We start from the raw sequence: 21,613 nt of genomic DNA, 5'->3' as shown, positions 1-21,613 counted from the left end.
ATTCTATGCCTGAAATCCTGCCAAAATGAAATTTTCCATTCAAGAAGGACTGGCGTTTACTAAGCTGATTTTTAAAGACTCACTTTCAAAAGTAGTGGAAACATTGTGCAACTTTTGACGTTCCTCTCTGTGGATACAACAGCTGCCTCTGTAGACATTTTCCACAATGGTAACAATTTCTGAAAAACGAATTTTTAGCCCTTCCAATGCCTTCAGCCACTAGGTCTACTGGTTCTTCCCAGCGCCAAGCAGAGAAGATAAACAGAAGCCAAACTAAAAGCTAGCGTCTCACTAAGTATCACGGCACAAAAAGGACAGAAAGAGAAAGGGCAGAAGAGAAAGTGGGAGGGAGGAGGGAGCGTGGTCTGATAGTCCACTTGATAGAGGGAAACATTAATCTCAAAACTGTGTGCTGTTTCAACAAAACTGAGCTGTAGTGAGACTGGCTTGTCTGCTTATTCACATATTATCATATTCAGTTACTGTTAAGATCAAATAGTTAGAAAAGCTGAGTTCGTTTAAAGAATACAAAGGGAAAATATGGAGCCCCTGCAATACGTAGTCAAATCCGAGGATTAAGGCTCAGCTTCTCTTGGTCAGTCCAGCGTAGGTGGGAAGTAGGGGTAGTGCTTTTGGGGGCCGGTGAAAGAGTGAAGTCTTGGCAAATGGAAACTAAAACTGTCAGCCAGTGAAAACCTGCAGTGTGCCTAAAAGAAGCTTTAAAAAGTTAACAAACTATGGGATAAATCTAAGGTGGGAATGAAAATTAGAGTGTTGTGAGAAAACTGAAATCCATTTACTCTTTGACAGTCTAAAAGCAATGACTTGAAACAGCAAGCCTAAGTTCCTAGCTTGTCCTTAAGGCTTTCTCCCCACTCCTTTATTCTCTTCCTTTCCTCTTTCGCAGCTTTTCTCATATGCAGTGTATGTACCCCGTAATTATCTCCCTGTGAGTCTTCCTTTAATTTCGGACTTATTTTTTTCCCCCCTCTTTGTTGCTCCCAGACCCAAGCCTCCTTTTCCTCATGTTCTAGTATTTGTTCGTTGACGGAACAGAGAAGGGGTAGCGAGGCAGAAAAGTTTCGTGGTTTGGAAAACTTGGGCCTTTGTTGTGTCATTTCCCCTACCCCGTCACGCCCCCAACCACGTGACCAAGAAAGGCCGGAATTTTGTGAATGGAGCCGAAAGGTGGCTGCAGGGCGGGAGAGGCTCCGCCTCTTTTCCTAAAGCGGCCAATCTCCTAGCGGAGCGCTGCGGGGTCAGCAATAAACAACAATGGGCTGGGAACAGACGGTAAATTATTGGCTACCGAGAGAACCTCGCGGGGGCTGAGTCTGAAGCTCCGCCCCCTCCCGGTTACCATCGTTACCCGTCAGGCTCCAGCCGCAGAGAAGGTCTTTGGAAACTGTTGGTCAGGTTACGGGGGCTGGGTTATCCCGGGAGTGTTGGGCGGCGGGACACACTTGCCGCCTGACTGCACCCTCAGAAAGTACCCTGGAGCCTCACGATGCCAGCCTCGAGGCCCGGCTGCGCCCGAACCCCTCCCCGGCTCGGGTAAATGTGCAGTTCCCGCTCAAAATGCTTGTAGGTGCGCGCCTTAGGACGGGCTAACTCTGATTTACTACTTTCAGGGAACGCACGGTGTGTGTCCTTGCTGTCCACAGTTACTGGGTGTTTCCCCAGTAATAAGTTTTTTTTTTAATATTAAAAAAATTTTTGACCCATGACCTCCATGGGTCCGGAATTGAGCCTTGTGCGCTCACACTCCGGTTTAATACGGCTCCATAACGTTCCATTTAAGGAAAGAAACTTTCAATTAGAAATTAAGAACTGCAGCACGTTTCTCAAAGGGCTGAACAGCTGCCGGAAACACCCTTTGGTCTCTAGCTCTGGTCGCCACCAGGATCACAAATGAATTTCAACACCATTGAGTCCCTGGTCCCATCCCCGAGGCCTCTCATCCGCGGTTGGGCCGAGGCTTCTGAAGTGACTCTTTACAGCTCTAAGCCCCGTAGGAGGGTCAGGGCAAGTGGTTTCAGAATTGCAGCCCTCACTTTTTAACGTCCTAGTCATTGTCCTTGAAACCCGACCCCCCTCGCCTCTCTCCCCCAACTCCCGGCTCTGGCTGTTTAAAAGCTGGAGAGGAAGTGAAAGCGTCAAGTACAGTAAGTGATACCCTCCGCCTCCGTGTATACATAACAAAAGCTCAGGAAACGTGCGGGTCCCTAGGATATCCGAGCCACCCCTAACCTATCCCTGCTCCTCCCCACCTCCACCAGGGACTGGAAACACCTTGTCCCAGTGCACACGTGGGACAAATTTTATTTTAATACTTTACCTCACCTAGATCGCTCTGTAGTTCTCCCTTCCAACGCAACCACTCCTGAAGCGATTCCTCTGCTTCTCCCAGGTGCTTTCCCCATAGATTTTACTGTCCCATGAAAGATTTACTTGAGGATGACGTTAAAAAAAATAATGTTGTTGATGCGCCATAATGGTTATGGTGGGTGTTGAAAAATGGGAAGAGAACCTGGGCCAAAAACTTAGTGGGAACGAGGCTATAGTGTGAGGTGGGCTCCTTATCAGGTTCAAAGTAGAGGGGCTGGAGATCTTGAGGGAGGGGTGGTGGGAGACTAAGGAGGCACGGTCTTGGTGGATCGCACTTCAGAGTATATATGTGACCCGAACGAATGTGCTTTAGGAAATCAGCCCAATTAGTGGACCAAACACACCAGTAAGGAGAACTGGCGACTCGAAACACATGGCTTCGGTGTCCCCGGGCGCCTTAACAATAAGCAGCGGGTTAGGACGGCAGTCGATTTGCTCTGTGGCGTTTCCAGGCTGTGGTCACCGCGCCAGCCGGCGGAGCACGGGTATGGGCAGAGGGGCGCGGGAGATTCACGAGCAGGGGCAGCAAGCCTCCTGATTGACAGCCCGAAATCCGATCTTGTGAAAGAGACGCGGAGCCAATGGGAGGCAGCGATCCATCAGTTTGGATTGGAGGCCCCTGGAGGAGAAGTAGAGGAAAAACCACCGAATTGAGCTCTGTCAGAGGCGCTTTCGGCTTCCAAGGGGGAAGTGCTGGGCAATAATTAATGTTTTTATTAAAATTGGAGGGAATTTTTTGCAGCCGTTCGCCTAGCGTGGCCTTCAGGTGGGTCTTTCCAACAACTTTTTATGTCTCTCCAGATAATTGCATGGTTGTGGGTTGCAAAAACTATCCTTATGAAAGAGGTGTCTCCGTCTCTTTAGTCCCGTTAGGTGCAAAGCAAGTCTCGTTGATCGCCATTGCTAGTTTTGCACACGTTTGCGAATCAGAGCTGCCCGGGGTACACCGACCGCGCAGGGAAACATCGAGAGTGTAAATAAATACATCGCCTCTGGTTCGGATTTTTGCTACTGCCGAAAATATGTAAATTGTGAACTCTCTTGTCTCTCTTTGGATCCAGGTGAAGGAGGCGGTGTAGGGAGGGTTATTTTTGTGAATGGGACTGTCGGAGGGTAATTAGCTATGCAAATTCAAGAGCTTCATTCATGATTTTTTTTTTTTTTTTTTTGTAGCCTAAAAGCCATCTTGTTCCCCTCTAGGTTGATAGAAGTCCAGATCCCGAGGAAATCTCCAGCTAAATGCTCAAAATATAAAATACTGAGCTGAGATTTGCGAAGAGCAGCAGAATGGATGGATTTTATGACCAGCAAGTGCCTTACATGGTCACCAATGTGAGTGATCAGTTCGAAAGTTGCTGTTTATAAACTTGACTCCGACGGAGGGGGTGGGGTGGGGAGGAGGGAGAGAATGAGGAGGGAGGGGGCAAGGGGGCTGGGATTGCAGATACTTTATCTGCTTTGTTGCCACTGTAGGGCGACTCTGCTTCTAGAAGCCCAATCTTCAAAATGAGCTTACCTTTCAGTGATTTGGATAAGGCATAGTTTTGTTTTTAAGACTCCTTTTTCTGATTAAAGTGCTCAAGATGAGTGGAAGAGGAGATGGGGGGCAGCAGCAGCTGCTGCTCTCAAAGTTTTTGGCTGGGTTTGTCTGCCACATTGAAAAGAATGAAGTTGAGACAAATGCTGACACTTTTTGTTTATATGGGGTGTTTATTTTTTTTTTTCATTGTCTCTCTTACATTTTTCATTTCACCACTCTGTTTTTGTTCTTTTTTTAGGGGTGTTTCAGGGAGAATAAAATTCACTGTGTTTTAATCTAGCGTTGATCCAGCCTAAAACGACTTTAAGTGTAATTGCTTAATGTTGTTTTGATGTTGAGATACCATGAATATATGACTGATAAATAGTGTATTACCATCGGCACAGGGGAGCAACTCTCCCTGGCTGTTGAGTTCTCAGCATAAGCTTTCACTGTCAAATGAACACAGAAAATGATTATTGGAATTGATACGATGGACTTTTATTTTTCTATTTAGGGAGAAGATCCAGTAGACTTTTGTATGCATGTGTGTTTCTATGTGTGTGTGCCATGTGAGGTTTACATTCTTTTAAAGGATTTTATCTTTCCCTTTGTAGAATCAGCGTGGGAGAAATTGTAACGAGAAACCAACAAATGTCAGGAAAAGAAAATTCATTAACAGAGATCTGGCTCATGATTCAGAAGGTGAGGTTTGATTTTGGGCTGAATCCCCCCTCTTTACCTATACTTCCCACCCTCATAAAGAAGAGAAGCACTTCAGTCTTACCTTAAGAATAATACACTTTCAAATTACTGCATTTAACCAAGACTTCTATTTGGAGCAATTAACATGATGTGACAGTTTGCGTTGAGACATATTTTATGGCTCTGTCACAACCTAATGCAAGAAGGAAATAAAAACAGTGACAACCTTCTTTTAATCATTCTTTTGTGTTTAAATACCTTTGTCCATATGGCATACAAGTAATCCCATACACTAAGGTAACAATTTTGAAATATCCAACACAGTGGGACAAATTAGGCAGCTGTGCACACTGCTTAATTTCTCTTTTCTCCTGTGTTAGAAGTTGAGCAATGTAAGTGATTGTTTGATTTCCCATCCCCTTACACTAAAACCATATACTGTTATCAAACTTCTCATTGATGATTTTGATGACCACATGGTGAGGCCTTAAAATGTTCAATGAATCATAATCAAGGCCTAATTAGTAATTATAATACCTATTTGGGAAATTGGGTCACAGATTCCTTTTATGAACTGTTGGTAGGAGGTCAATATATTATAAATTATTCCAGCCCTATGCAGGCATTCATAATAAACTTACCATACTTAGATTTAATTACCAAAGTTCAGTTTGCCATTTAGATTAGGTATATTGGATTCTGAAATATCCTCAAATCTTCATATAAGTATAAATAAGTTACACGTGCCTCTCCCTCCCCACTATGACAGAATACACAGTTTTGGACTTGATAATAATCAGGTACCAGAGAATTATCTCTCTGACTTTTGTAAACCTACTCCTGTAGAAATTTTCTTCCAAAATCTTGTATTTAAAAGTTGTCCCTTTTAGTTTTGAGGCGTTGAACTTCAAAACATATAGTACTTTGAGAATTATACAATGTACTGTTACATGTTTTATATAAGATTCGGAAGATAGAAATAAAACGTTTTTCAGTCGTTCTGATTTTTCCCCTACTACTGTTTTAGCAAGAGTTGAATATATTTAAGAAAGGTTTCTGTGGATAGACATGCCTTTACCTCAGCCTTTTTGAGTTCTAGTGTATGCGTGTTGTTTGAGGTCCCTAAGCTTATTTATTAAGCTAACTGTTAAAAAGGGGAAAAAAAAGATATTGAGAAGTATTGCTTAATAGACATCAAAATGGGCAGGATTATTGATATAATTAAGTTACAAATCCTGATTTCTTTTTATATTGACTCCCCTCCCCAAATTAAATTGATCTATAGTACTAATTTCATGAAAAACATTTCCATTTAATGTAGGCTAAAGGTTTGCAAATCTTTTGTTTATGTCTTTGACTTGTTTTTTAGAACTCTTTCAAGATCTAAGTCAATTACAGGAAACATGGCTTGCAGAAGGTAAGGCAAAAAATTGCTTTCAAAGGAGGGGAAAAGCAACTCTAGAAGGGGAGGGAAAAAAAGTCCTGAACTTGCTGTCTTAATGTTCAGCCCAATTAATTGAGCTCTAAAAGAGCCACCTCATGTGTCATGCATACATTAGAGCCTCTGATGAGTTTGTCTTCGGGGAATCTGGGACTGCACTACCCAGTGTCATCACAAATTACCAGGAGAAATTGCTTCCAGCTCACAATCACATCTGCTTTTGGCAAGAACTAATGCACCAAGACTTCAAGTTCTAAGCCTCTGTTCAGATTTTAATTGCAATTGATCAGGTTTATATTATTGTACCTCGAGAGACCTCCTAGAGCCAGAACTCGGGCTTGCTGTTTCCTTTAGAGCAGCGCATATCATTATTTGGTGTTCTGGCGGAGGACTTTTCTGATGGCAGAAATTAGTTTCTCTGGGTTCATCAGGACGGGATGCTTCAAGATTTAAGTGCAAGTGTCTTCTTTCCACCTTGTTCACAACACAGAACGTTAGGTGTGTATCCAATGCTAAGGAAATCCATGGCTTTAAAATAAATCTTGGGGGGATTGGAGGATTTTAAAAATGTTTTCTGTTTGTTACTATGATGTGATGTTTGTTGAAATTGATCTTTGCTATTATAACACTTTTATTAGGATTTATTTAATATAGCAAGGAGATATTTAAAGGCATTACTTTTATTTTTGATAAAATTTTGTGTTGCAGTCTATTGTATCTTTTTTTGTGAAACTTTATTTTATAGGAACGAGGAGATATTGCTTCAGTACAGCTTTATACAACTTGAGAAATGTCTAATGTTGAGGGACTTTTGTTGGCGTCTATAATTTGAAATTTTTCTTTTGGATTTGGTACACTAAATGTGAAATAATAATTTTATCCTACGATGTGTTTTGTGGGAAATACAAAGAGAAAATTATAGATAGTTAGGTATTGAGTATAGTTGTGTTATTTCTGTCTTTGCATTACATGGGAAACATGCAGTTTTTGGAACAGATTTTTAAGATGGTTCAAAGAAGAGAGAGGGTCTCTTTAAAAGGAACCCAAGCAATGCTGTTGCTACTTTGAGGCAGACTGCTGTGTTTTTTCTAGTGGTCTTGCTTGCAGTTGATCAAGTTGCTGTTAGCATGTAAAATAAGTTTCTTTGTTTTGCTGATATTCTAGTTCTTCCAAAGGGCTTCTGCAATCTTTATAAAGCTTTTAAGTTAAATAGCTTTTCCAGTATCCCTTTGCAAGGGTGATTGTATTTGTATGTTAATGAAAGGTAAGTATTAATGAAAGTTTTAGTTACATTTAAAGGTCATTTTGCTTGTCACTGTAAATGAAACTTATTGCAATAGATTACTTATTATTGCAACATAAGCCATATATTCAAATGTAACTTTCTCAAGAAAAATCTGCACAGAGGCTCTTGCATGAATTTTATCTGTTAGTTTTGCAAAGTTAAATGTTGTGAGAACACTATGTTTATGAGGGAATTTATTCGCTTATCCAGAATACCTTCAGATATCTATTTTAATTGTTCTGGAAGGTTTGTTGGTTCTTAAGATGTTTAAGTCTCATTGATTCCAAGTCAGTGCACTTGCTGGCAGATTTTGAATGTGCACAGCAACTCTGTTCCTGGAATTTAAAAATGTGGAATCTGTGACAGACTCTTACCATTTTATAATCAGTTTCAGTGCAGTGTTTTACTTTTGACTTGTTTTGTTTCTTTGTCCCTCAGATAAGTGATTTGGTAATTTATCCAAGTTTATTTTAAAACTCTACACTGAATATTCTTACCCATGATAATTAACTTACCTGTAAATCAGATCTGAAGATTTAGCTTTATATAAAATAAACCTAGAAAATGATTGATGTATTTGAAAGAACATGGACTTTTACTTAGAAAAGAATTTATAAGCTTAAATAAGTTCAGGAATTAATCCTCGGAGTGTTTTATTGAATACCCAGGTGGGCTCCTATTTACAAACCATGAGTAAGATTGCATTTGAGGATAATTTAAACATTTGTTCAGAATACTTTACGTTAATGTATCCTGTCATGATATAAGCATAACATTAACTTTATTTTTAAAAATCTAAGAGTAAGAAGAGAGGTGGGTTTTTAAAATTATCTGTTAATGGACTGCACATTTATTTTTAGCAATTTTATATAATTATGTTATTTGCATTAGCATGTTAACTTATCCCACATCTTGAACAATATTAGCTAAGAAGAGATCTCAAAATTATACTAGTTTATTTGTAGCTAGATCTGTTCATTTATGTTCTTCTGGTCATCCAGAAATTAAAACATTGCCAAACTGGCAGACTATAAACGGTTCACATATTTCTTTTCATAATTCTTTATCGCCAAGAAAGGGACCATGGAATTTTAAGTCATCTTGACCCTTTTTAAAAAGACCATTGGCAATTAACCAAGTTTCTCCCGTAAGAATCCCACTGGGAAGTTAAACAGGTCTAAAAATGTTACTAGGCAGGAGAGTCAAGGTACTTGTAATGTGTCATATGAATTTTTAAAAAATTATCAAAGTCCCTAAATACTTGGGAAATAATATTGTTTCAGGTTTAATTTATTTTTTTCCTGTAAAAATTTTTATAAGGTAGACCCGAAGTGTAACATGGATTGGTCAGAGGTAAATTATTATGGATTATGAAATGTGTTTTATGTCCAAGGAAAAATTTGGATAGATAAGGTAGGACTTATTTGAGGGTGGGGTTGGAACCAGTATTTTCAATTCACTAAAGTCCTCTCCAAAAAATATGCTTCCATTCTTCCCCCAAATTTCTAAACAGGGATCAAAAATATGTTTTTGAAGAATATAACTTTATATTAGTATCAGTTTTGAAGTACTAACTGCAATTTTAAGGTTTTTTAACATATACACCACAATTTAAAATAGTCACATCTTATTCTGAAGAAAATTGAAAAGGTAATGTTTTCAGTGACCAGAGTAGCAGTTAAAAAAGTGAAGAATGTGCTTATTTTAAATTTTGCCATAGCCAGTTTATATTGTCATTTTACTGTGTACAATTCTTTATTTATTGATTCTTTGACTTTTGAATTCGATTGCCACTGACAGAAAGGCAATTCCAATTATTTGATCCCATGAAATAATGAGTTCAAATATCAATTCTATCAACATCCTGGTAACGTCCTGTTTTTTTAAGTGGTGCTTTAAGGAAGGGCATCCTAGAAATTCATAGTTAAAATGGAACCTTTTGTGTGGGGGGGACAGAAGTAGAAGGATGTAAAATCGAGTTAAAAGAGGATCACGTTCTTTTAAAGTTGCTTGTTAAAGTTTACCTTTAACACAACTTAAAGAAAAATAATACATTTCATATGTATCTAATATAAATACATAGCAACTTTTGAGTGTTATTTTTGATGTTGGTCTAGATGTCCTTGAGGTTTCTTTTCATCAGTAATATTAAGGAAAATTGTCGATAGTGATTCGCTGCCATCAGGGTAGAATGTTTTTCAGTTGTGTGGTAAGTCAAGTTTCATGCTGCCAGGACACTTTAGTCAAAGTTGTGCCTCCAAGAATAACCTTTCTACACTAAAGATTATTATTACCTCATGCCCTCATGCCGATAAGCTTTTTTCCTTTTGTTTTATGTGACTTTCTATTAATAGTCAGGTTTGCTGAAAAGTAGAGATGTCATTCTATTTCCTCAGTTCACTTTAGTGGCTGATACTAAATTTATAATCAAAATCATTTATTATGAATTTCATCAAATAATATGTGCTCTTGTTACTCAATATACATAATGCCACCCATAATACACAGTAGTCATAATGTACTCATTTTTATTTTTTAAAAACTAGACTGTTTCTTTTTGAAACGGAACATAAATTGGGTATGGACTCACGATTTTTTTTTAAATGTGAGGCAGTAAGGAGAAAAAGCTTTAAAAACTACATTATTTTGTGTGGTTTAAATAAAAAAGGAATTGAGAGTTAGGCATTAAATTACAGAAGTCCATACTATTTCTTAGAGTTGAGCAAGAGTCATTGTATGGGGGGAGGGGGGAGCTACTCTCCATCTTTTTCTTGTACCAGGAAATACTCTAAACTATGAAACAAAGACTTCTTGTTTGGACTTCATTAAAGGGTAGCAGGTAGAGTAGATGTATTCTGTTTCTCAACATTTATTGGAAGTATATAAATGCATTTTCATCTAGGGTCTATTTGCAAAATAGAAAAATTTGTTAAAAATAGAATTCGGATTTGATGTAGCCTAGATATCGGTTTTCCAGAGGGTCCTAATACATGTTAATGAAATATTGCTGAACTTTTCTAATTCAGTTACAGAAAATGTATAATTTCTTGAATTTCATAATATAACTTTATTTCCTCTGACCTGTGCACAACATTGTAATTAAAATAATAATAATGATAATAATAATAGAAGTCAGACCTCAGTAGCATTAGAGAAAATATATGGATAATAACAACAGCTCTGAGCTACGCTTAAGTTTTCAAGTCTCTCTATAGGTTAGTTAGGAAATTGAAGTTGATTTGAGACCAAAGACAACTAAAACTTACTGTTTTCTTTCTTTTAGAGCATACAGAAAGAATGCCTTTATCAATATTAAAGATGTTTTTGTCATGGGGAAAATGCCCCCCCTTTTTTCATCTGTTTCAATGTATTTATATTTCTGCATTAATTAATGTTTATACATTGGTACAATCATTTTAATGTTAAAAGTGATGTGGTATAAAACCAGGCTTAGCGGCCTCATGATTATTTTCTTCCATGGCCTGAAGCTTCATTTTAGGATTAAACAAAGTATGACTGTGTGAAGGTTGATTTTCTTGTTGTTTTACTTTTATTTAAAAGAAAATTTAAATTTCTTTAGAGAAACTTGTTTCTTAACCCTGTGAGAGTGAAATGCTACTAAGTTCAGCAATAAACTATTATAATCTTAAGGTAAAAAGAGCATTTGAATAATAAGCAAGAAAAATAAGGTATTTCTTTAATGGTTTGGCTTTTTTTCCCCCTTCCTTCTTTCCTTCCTTCCTTCCATCCACCCATGCATCCACCCATCCATCCATCCCTCCGTCTATCTTTACCTCTTTTCTTTTTTCCTTCTTAGTTTTATACATTTAAGTTTCTGTGACAAATTACCGTATAAAGCAGGATGGGTTAAACATATGTAAATATATATATGGATTTAACTTTGTCATTTATTTAAACGTGTACCTTAATGGATTTGAGCTGTATTTGAGACAGAGCAATAAAACTGGTATGTTTATACTGCAAGTTCAAGTTGACTTGCTTTAGCTCTCTGGAAGGGTGTGACATGAAAAGATTGCGGTTGGGCCCCATGGCTCATGCTGGACTGTGTTTTTGTGAATGGAGGCGGAACTCCAGCTCTGCCTGCTTGTCTGGAGGAATTGCTGAGGAGATCAGCTGTCTCATTCACGGGCAGAAAGAATGACTCTTACATCTTCCGCCTTGTTTGGCTCCAGGTCATTGTTACAGTGGATAGAACTGGTTTTAATTAAATATTAACCCCTTTTCAACTTGACATTTGTTTCAGTTGTAATTTTTCCACTTTTTCCCTAGCTTTAAAAGAAAACCTGACAGGCGCCTAGTTTGTAAGAAAAAGGGGGTTTTTACTTGTTTGCAGCCAAACTTGGAAAATATTTCAACACTCACCTTTCCTTAAGTAATGATTATTACTTTATTTGAAGGTTTAAAATAAGCACAAAAGACAGACAAACTCTGTTTAAAAATTGTGCACTCCCCACCCCAGCCCCGCCCAAGAAATATTAGTTAAGAAAGTATATTAAAATTCAAAATAAGGGTTAGTGATTCTGTGACATCAAGACTGTGATTAATATTTTCATGGGTTTCTTTCTCATAATATGTATTGCGATGTAGTAGAACGAGAGAGAGAGAGAGAGAGAGAGAGAGAGAGAGAGAGAGAGAGAGAGGGAGAGAGGGAGAGAGGGAGAGAGGGAGAGAGAGGAGAAACAACTTTGGATAATAATGTAGGTAAATAGCTGAAAGTGCAAATACTTCCCTTATAAAGGCGAAGTCCTGAGACTTGATGGCAACTTGTCTATTAATGTGTGATGAACTGATAGAAGCGCTCCAGCTATTACCAGTAAAATCCACATGCTTCATCTTCTTGAAAGCCTTTTATTGGTCTTTTGGTATATACTTTCTCTTCTCCTTTCTTACTCTTTCCCCTTCCTCTTTAATTACAGAGTGTGGGGAAACATTTTCATTCCCCAAAGGTGATTATTCCAAGCATAGTTTATTATAGATGGCAGTGAAAAAACTAATTTATTTTTAGGTTGGCCTCTATTGTTAATTTTCCACTTTGGAGTTGGTATGGCTTGCCGCAAATTTTCAGGAAGCTGTAGTTTGCTACTTCACAGAATTCCCCGTGAATGGAGGAAAAAAAGGAAATGTACGATACGAGTGTGGCAATACTTTGTCATATTTTCCTTGCCCAGATCCAACTTGTGTTTTTCGTTAGCTGCTTTCCTTTGACTCTAACTTGAAGTTAGAGGTAGACTTCAGCTTTTGTCCATTTAAGTAGCATGCTGCTTCATTTGGTCTATTCAGTTTCTTAAGATTAGCTTCTGTGAAAATGTGAGTCATATGTTTTTTGTTAAAATTCTGGAATATGTTCAGGCATAAGTGTGAAGTATTTATTCAGTATGTTAAGGAGTTAGAACAGAAATAGCAGTTCTTATTCTTTTTACAAAATTGTTGGTATGTAGCTATTTTCTGTATTTGTGAGGTATAACTTCTGGTTTCTTCTCCTCCTGAAGTTTTCCCTCCCCAGCTCCCATCTCCCAACATACACTGCTTATCCATCAGCGATTTTTACGCCTTTCTTGCAGTGATATATATCATTGAATTGCAACTTTGTCTTCTGATAGTAAGAAAAAAAAAGTCTGGCCTTTGGGACAGTCATACCAGCATATTCTGTTACAAATACGTTTTTGTTACTCACCCGCTATTTTTAACTATTCCTGTAAAGGGATATTATGTTTTTATTAGATTCTTGTAAATGTTGGCTTTTTAAAAGCATAGTGATTGCTGTGGTTGATAATTTTGCATCTCAGTAGTTATCTGAGTTTAGCTGTTAATTTCAAAGGAAAACCAAAACCTGTGGATATGGTGGGAAAAATGTGTAGGGTTTGATTCTGTCTGCCTGCTGTTATTTATTAAATAGATATTAAAAACACTTTTTGTAATTTTTTTTGGTGAAAAGACTTATTTTGATCGTTACTCCTCCAGTTATAATTTGTGAGTCTTTGAGAAAAATCAGGTTTACTGTACTGTCAAAAGAATGTTTATAGCTAAGAGAATGCTAATGTACATATTTTAGCTGCGATTTTTATCCGTCTCCAATATAATTCATTAGAAGTAAAGATATTAAACTTGCATTGTAATGATTTGAGTAGTACCTCGTGTGTGAATTGAAAAAAAGGGATGGGTGGTGGAGGTTTGGAAAGAAGAATATAAGTAACGTTTCTTGAGTATCTGATATTGTGTCTGGCGTTGTGCTTAGACTATTCCATTTAATTCTCATGAAAAACCTATATTATCACTATTAAACTGATGAGTAAAATGGAGTTCAAAGAGGTTAATGTTACACAGTTTACACAGCATAACATAGAACAATGATTTGAAGGTTGTTGGCCTTTAGTTAACCTTGGTATCAGGTATTAGTGGAATCGGAAGAAAAAAGTACCTCTTCCTCCAGTACAGGCTGATCAAATAGGTATCAGTTCTAATTTGGAAAAAAGCGCTTAATTTGTTTGGTTTTCTTAAGTGGCAGAGGATGGAATTTGTCTTCAATAAACTTAAGTATTGGTGTACAGAAGAAAGTTGTTAGAAAATAATTGAATGTCAAACTGCATATGTCTTGGTAATAGGCAAGATTATCGTTTGTTCCGCTCTTAATAATATAACATAAATTTTATTCAACCAAATATTTGTTTTTTTAAATCCTATTAAATAAGCTGACACAACAGACATTTTAATTCTATGTATGTTGTGTTCCTTTTTTATACAGAATTTTTAAAATGTAGAATTTCTTTTTATATGAATTTTTTTTCTTAATTACCAACACAAAGCTTTTTCAACAAAGACTGATTATGTTAATAAGAATTCCCCATACAGAATAGGCACTTTTAAAAAAATTAATTGACATCTGTTTTAGTATGACTTGATTGGATAAAAAGTTTCACTCTTAGATAATACTAGTAAAGTAATACTAACTAATCAGGCTATAGCTAAAGTTAATTAGGATTATAACTCATTATAAACCCAGCTTTTATGTAGCTTGTATGTCTGTAAGTGTGCGTATTTGTGTGTGCAGATGAAAACTCATTTTTTTAATATGTCAATTTGGAATAGGTTATTTTGACACCTAAATTAACTGTGATGAAAATATTCTAGAAGTGAAAAATATACTTGTGTTTTGATTGCCGAATACATTAAGTTCTTGCTCTTCAGAATTTTTTTCCTTTACTAAAAATAGGGTAGTCATTTGACATTAGGACTGATGAAATAGTGATATTCTTTTGTTAGTACTAAATAGTCACCTGGAAAATATTTTGCATGAAAAGATGGAGTTTGGTTTTATTATTTATTATTTTTATTATTGTGACCATAATCATTGAGATATAATATTTTATCATATATGACCAAAATCAATGATAATCTTTTCATGTAAAAAACTTTGTCACATATTTTGGCCAAATTTAGGGCAAACATTTTTAATTGTGGTAGTCTAATTGGCAGTAGACCGAACATATCAAAAGCAGATATTTCGAAAAAGCAGAGGGATATGTGTAGTAATTACACATCATTTGGAAGAATTGTGTGGTTAATTGAAATGGGCCGCTTAAGCACCGGCAGTAGGTGAATTGAAATACTTCTTACTCCATTCTTGCAAAAACAGAAAACAAAAAAAACCCCACTGCATCTAATGGAATTCCTGTAGCTTCTTTTATTTTGCATGTTTCTTTTATTTCCACGTGGCAGGTGAAATTCAGAGGGACTACAACTTCCACCATTTTATTTCTGACATACGTGTTTTCTGGGTGACACTGATGATGGCTTCTATTTCTCCTCCCAAATATTGCTGTCAATGCCATTTTAAATATGAGCTCATTGGCAAATAATCATAGGTTTGGTCTCAGTCTAAAAAGCTCTTCCATGAGAGATCTTACTTGACATTCTTTATGCCTTGGCAGTTTCTCTCTTAATTTTGTTTTCTTTTCTTTTTTTTTCTTCAGCTCAGGTACCTGACAATGATGAGCAGTTTGTGCCAGACTATCAGGCTGAAAGTTGTAAGTATACTATGACTCATCTCTTGAACTTTTCTTTGTCTTTGTTTCCTGCTTTTATCCTTTCTCTTTGGTTGGTCTCCACTTCCAGTGTCTTTTCTTGCATTGTGTCCGTGCCTTTTTAGCTTACAGTCATGAGGTGATTGTATTTGTCAGGTTGTGACCTCAGTAGAACCCCTGTAGGATCTGAAAAGAGCTTAGGAAAACTGATTGGATTAAAAGAGGGTCCTGTTCTCTATTTCGTTTATATCCTTGGAGAAGAAACAGGGTGTGATCCATGAACATGCAAGTGTTTACTTCCAGCTTTTCAGTATGTCCAGCAGGAAAAGTGTGTGTGCTGATGGGAGACGGTCAGTAGTTCAAATCCTCATGAGATTTATTGTATAACATAAAAATCTTAGACCACACATCCTCTGGCTTATTGTATTATTTTACACTCATGAACTTTCACCTGCTTGGATTTAATTTTTAGCCTCATTATCTGCTTCCCGGTTGCAGTCACACAAATGCAAGTAGCCATTGGCTTCTCTTAGGATCCCTTCTGTGTTTCTTTCCCCGAGCCTTGCTCCAGGGCTTGTCATAGCATGCGAGAGGAGTGATTCAGGGGTTCTCCCCTCCTCTAATCAAAGAATGAGCATTTTGCCTGTATCAACATGGTTGCCTCGGGGTTTGCTTCCGATATTTATGGTTTGCCTCTATCAGCAAACTGCAGCTATTGACCTGAGGTGTGAATAGTAAAGATAAGGGTATAAATGCCATCCTGATTATAAAACTGACCTAATACATTTTTGTTCTTTTAGCACCAATTAAAGCTCTAACTTGTTTCATTTTTCCAGGCCATTGACGGTTTCACAGGAGGCAGTAGCAACAGCAACAACAGATGCTTAATACCTTACAACTTATCAAACCCATACTTTCACACCTAATATCATAAATCTAACACAAATACCTACGTTACTTTGAGTAACAGATGTTCGTGTGCAATGTTTTCAGCTTTTATGTTTGCTATCTTACATTTCCCAGGTGTCAAGGGTTGTAAGAGGTTTCTTCCAGATTCTCTCCCGTGTTACATATTTTAGTTCGGCGTCATTACAATTTTTTTCATTTGTGGTAAAATATATATTACAGAAAATTTATCATTTGAATCATTTTTAAGTGTGCAGTTCAATGGCAGTCATGTTGTTGTGCAAACACCAACACCATCCATTTCCAGAACTTTCTTATCATCCCTACCGAAAGTCTGTACTTACCAAAAACTAACTCCCCACTTACCGTGCCCCCAGCACCTGGTAACTGCTGTTGTATCAGCTTGATTTTTGATCTGAGAAGAGAATTTTCTGTACTGTTTGATATATTTATTAGACATAGGACTTCAAGAAACCTGTTCAGCTAAGGTTTAGACCTTAATTAGAGACTCTTAGAAATTCCCGGAAGGATGATGGCTAAGGATGACAGCTAGGCAAGGTCTCCCTTTCTTCGGTGAAGTGTGGGAAGAGAATGGTCACATTTCCACATGTCCCTTCCTGTGAGGCACTGGAGTTCTTTCTAAAAACTAAACCTGTCATCTGAGTGGGAGAGTTAGTCTCATGGAGTCATTTTATATCTGAAGAAATTGGTAATGATTTTAATACTCTACCAAATGCCTAAAGGTAATTTTTTATTCCTTTTCTTATTTGTCGTCTTTTTGTTTTTTCATATTCTTGATTAATTCGTCTCCTTGAACTCACTTCTCTAGGTTCACAGCATATGATTTTTTCTTTCTTTCTTTATTCCTTTGATTACTCCTTCTCAAGTCACTCATCTGCTTTCTCTGTCTTTCCCAGGGTTCTGTCCCCAGACCTTTCCTCTTCTTTTTCTTATACCGTGCCAGCACAGTCCCACAGAACTTTCTGCGATGATGGGAATAATCTACGTCTGTACCGTTCAGTATAGGAGCCACTAACCACATTCCTCACTGAGCACTTGAACTGTGGCTAATGGGACTGAAGAAATTAATTTTTAATTTATTTATATTTTATGACTTTAAATGTATGTGAACACATGTGGCTATCAGCTACTGTGGTCAGCATGCTTCTGTTGAGCTATGTCTCCTACGTCGTTTTCTCTAGTGCGGGTCTCCAGTCTGTCCCCGTCTACTGAACATCTGGTGCCCTGATCCACCACTGAGGTCCTGGTGCAAATTAGAAAAACGCAGCACCTCTGCACTCACCCCCTCCGCCCTCAGCTGAGCATCAGCATAAAACACCATTTACATAGCACCCCCAGTTTTCAATGTGATTCTCCAGTGACAGTACACTCTCAGTAAGGCCAATGGTGAAATCTTTACTTTTTTTCTGCCCAGCATCTCTCTTCAACTCCTGTTGCCCTTCTGAGTTGATGGCATCACCAATCCAAGCTGAAAACCTTTAATTTATCGTCAGTCCGTCCCAGTTCTTTACCATTAACCTCCCTTTGCTTACCAAGTTGTTAATTCTACGTCTCAGAAGTATCTTAATTTCATGGCTTCGACTCCATTTCTAATATTTCACTGCCTTAGTTCACACCCACTTTCTGCCTCCACGGAACTTGTGAATCAGCCTTTCTGTTGGTGTTCTTGCCTTCGGGTTTCCCTCCTTCCAGTCCTGCTCTCTGCAATGATATTAACACACAGCCATGTGACCTTGTTAATTTTCTCTTTAAACTTCTTTCAGGACAAAGTCCTAATTCTTTAGCTGTACAGAACATTGTTCTATAACCTGGGCCTTGGCTATCTTTTCAGTTTTAACTCTTGCTATCCCAGCACCCTGTGTCTCTCCATTCTCTAAACTTGAGCCTTTCTAATTTTTCAGTCCCCCAAACAGAGTGAGCTCTCTTATGCCTCTACCTTTGCACATGTTCATTTTGCTTTAAAATTTTTTTTAAGTTTTGCTTTGCAGTCTGGTGTACCTCCAACTCCAGACTCAGCTGCGAGTTCACCGCACTGAGGTCTTTCTTGACCTTTCTTTGCATCCTTACCCTGCAGAGTTAGACTCTATAGCATCTTGTATCTTCTGTTTATTATAATATTGTAGATCCATGTCAGTAAGACTATGAACTTCTTGAGGATTAGGAGCATGTCATAGTCAGTATGCCTGGCGTGTTTCAGAAGCACCATAAGTAAAATTGTTGTCATAACCATGATCAGCTTCTTAGTGCTGATTTTCTCCTAAGTATTTTCGAAGTCCTAATTCCCTTCTTAAGGTAGAAACATCTGATCATGCCTTAAAGCATTATATATAGTGTCCTTCTGGAAAAACATGCTAAAACCATGAATTAATTTAGCCAAGCACTTTCAGAATGCTGAAATTTTATTTTACTTCAATGAGTGAGTATTTACAGTTTAACAAATATGGCTCTAGGACTTATGAATAAAACACCTAATTATAAAGGGAAACCTATAAACACACGTAAAAATAAATCTGAAATAGTCTAATAAGAAGGAAGTGGAGATGTGATTTATTTTAAGTTTCACTGACTTAAAGGACTATTGTTCGGATGATGGTGACCAACTAATTTCAATCTTCACTGAGGATGGAGAAAGAGGGAAATAATTTAAATAGAGGAATAGGGCATATGGATTAGACTCTAAAGAGCATTTCTGGATGGAGAAGTTTATCAAATATTGGAATTGAAAGGCCATCTTGTCTCCTAAATGCCCTTTGCAAATGTTTGATACTTGTCTGTCTGGAAAAGCTTAGTGGGGCAGAGGGATCCTATCTCTAGGAACAGAAGGAAACTCCATCCCCTCTGTGTGGCCCGTCTATAACTTCTATGGGGCTATTTTTTTCCAATGGGAATAATCAGATTTCCTTACATACCTCAATCGAATAAAATGCTTCTGTTTTTGCTTTTATTGCTTTAGCCCTTTGGTAAATGTAGGTTAGGAGAACGAATGGCAAGTTTCTGCCCAGCACTGTGTTACAGAACATACATTCGAGTGTAACGTGTATAAACATACGTAGAAGAGTAGTGAACAGAGCATTCAAAAAATCTGAAAAATGAAATTAAACCATAACACTGGGGTATTGCCTAAAAATTTTCCTGAGCATCTCTTATTTTTATTTATAAAGTTTTTCTGTTGGAAACCTGGAATCTTAATGATGTCATGCTATAGTTTGGTAACCTTTGAAGGATGCTGACGTTTGAAGCATGTATAGACATTAAAAACAAATGAGAACAAACAAAAACATCATACAAGCCCATCCTGGGAATTGAATGGAGGTTAAGAAAAACAATTATGTGGCTCAAACAAACTGTTTCTTAGAAATGAATCTTTTCAGAATTCAGACACTGTGGAAAAAGATAGAATAACTTTAGGATACGCTTTAGTCCAGAGCAAGTAGAATTATATCTCTTCAGAAAAGAGAATTAAAAGAGTATTTAGAATAATAGATGAGCCTTATCTTTCCAAAGTAGTTACAAATTTGTGTATAGACTGAATTTTTGTAAATCATGTGTTTTAAATTCAATACATCAATAATCTTATATTTTAAGTCATATACTTTAAATTTAGTTATACCACTAGTCTTTTAAAATCTACCACCCCTCATTTTCTTCATTTACAAAGTTGTGTGTTACTATTTTTCTAACTTGTTCGTTTCCATTTGATTACATTAGTTCCTTTCCATGTTTCTTCTACAGTGATTCACATGATAGATGATATTCACATTTACATTTTATGTTCTCCCAGAACATTCCCAGGGGTTTAGCCAGGGTTATGCAAAATTCCCAGTAGGATAGATCCTTGTAACTCTACACCTTTCTTTCACACCCGAGAAAGAACACTGGAATGCAAATCAATTAGAATGATGTCATTAAAGGAATAATAACCTTGACTCTTCTCTGATATATTTATGAAAGTAAATATAAAAAGTTTGCAAATTTCTCTACTTTAACTGAAGTTTGTAACAGAATACTAGTGACCCATTCTGAAAATAAGACAAACCAGTGTGTGCGGACTCAACTGTTTAAAGCCGTTATTACACGGGTGATACGTTGTCTATGTAAATGAAAGTCCTAGCTGCACTTCATCTTCGTAGGAATTTTTAAAAAAAAAATAGCACTTGGGGTGCTTTTTGCAGTGAAGTGGAGAAAAAAAATACCTTAACAGATTCATGTTACAAATCTGCTTCTGAAAAAAGCTGAAGTTAGGTCTATGCAGACCCTGACTGAATAATTCCTTTTATATTAACATGCGTTTGTCCTGGGTTGGAAAGTTCCACTTAGTGTTTGTGTTTCTTAATTTTCTTCCTTTCTACTAAGCTACCTTCCTGCATTCTGTTCCTTTCTACACAGACAGTGAGTACTTTATAAAATTTACTTTTTGTTACTAATTTTGAAACCTTTCTTACCTGATTCATGTTTTGGATGTGACTGGTCAGGAAGATTTTGTCTTTTATTTCTCTAACTGCTTTTACCAGAAGGTGAGCACACATTCACAGAGGAATTCCGTTTCTGAGATTTGAGGAAGTGAGTTTGTTACTGTGTTTTGTCTTCTTTTTAAACATTTTTGGAGGTAAATTTAAGCATGTCACCATCATCAGACTTAAACTATCCATTTCAAGGATGAAGTGTCTTCTGCCTTTCTCACCTGCGATCATACGTATGTGTATGATCTCAGCCATTGCCAGCCCTTGAAGGTTGATTCCTTTGTGTATGGTTTTTGTTGTGGTTTTTGTTGTTTTTGGTCTGTTTGTTGCTTTGGGGTTTTTTTCTTGTTTTTTTTTTTTTTTTTACAGCTTAAATATTTTATCAACGCAATATATTGATAGAGTAGGAAAACACAAGTAAGATCATTCCCCATGTTTCACAGTTCTCTTCTCTAGAGGCAACCATTTTTTTCCCCTTTGTAGTTGGCTCACATACTAAATAATGTAATTGTACTGCAACTTATTGATTTATCAGTTTTAGGTTTTTTTGGTTGTCCTGTTCAGATAGATAATCACTTTGGGTAAGTTTAAATTATTTTCCTGAAAGTCATCAGCTATTTAATTTTACATGAGTCCAGTAAACTTATTCACACTTGAGTGTGAATATGAATTATTTGGGAAGCTTATTCAAATGCAGCTTTATGGTCCCTATCTGTGAGAGTTTGACCGTTTAGGTCTGGAATTGGGCCCTGTAATTTCTAACGAGCTGTTAGGTGATTCTGATGCAGGCCTTCCAAGGAGCACAACGTTAGAAATTTTACTATCCTGTTATTTACTTATTTGTAG

The 21,613-nt window shown here is 37.2% G+C and overlaps 1 protein-coding gene across 17 annotated transcripts in view; it reads left to right on the top strand.

Annotated features, from left to right (window-relative positions):
* The first annotated feature begins 1,538 nt into the window (after positions 1-1,538).
* ETV1 (ETS variant transcription factor 1) overlaps positions 1,539-21,613 on the top strand; it is a 96,760-nt gene continuing 76,685 nt past the window's right edge. Inside the window, exons 1-6 of one of the 17 annotated variants that reach the window (XM_027102562.1) lie at positions 2,933-3,154; positions 3,253-3,449; positions 3,589-3,720; positions 4,525-4,612; positions 5,982-6,029; positions 15,330-15,383. In XM_027102562.1, coding sequence (XP_026958363.1) covers positions 3,676-3,720; positions 4,525-4,612; positions 5,982-6,029; positions 15,330-15,383 — 235 coding nt within the window. In that variant the 5' untranslated portion in view covers positions 2,933-3,154; positions 3,253-3,449; positions 3,589-3,675. Of the gene's footprint in view, positions 1,555-2,699; positions 3,155-3,252; positions 3,450-3,561; positions 3,721-3,922; positions 4,095-4,524; positions 4,613-5,981; positions 6,030-6,183; positions 6,552-7,295; positions 7,318-15,329; positions 15,384-21,613 lie in introns of those variants that run through there. The other 16 variants (XM_027102557.1, XM_027102555.1, XM_027102556.1 and 13 more) reach the window with 16 other exon arrangements.

This window comes from Aethalodelphis obliquidens, unplaced genomic scaffold (genome assembly GCF_003676395.1).
Source record: "Aethalodelphis obliquidens isolate GAN/ISIS:26980383/991018 unplaced genomic scaffold, ASM367639v1 scaffold5, whole genome shotgun sequence".
NCBI lineage: Eukaryota > Metazoa > Chordata > Mammalia > Artiodactyla > Delphinidae > Aethalodelphis > Aethalodelphis obliquidens.
The sequence above is the reverse complement of the archived record's forward strand: the minus strand, read 5'-3'. Positions and strand labels throughout refer to the sequence as shown.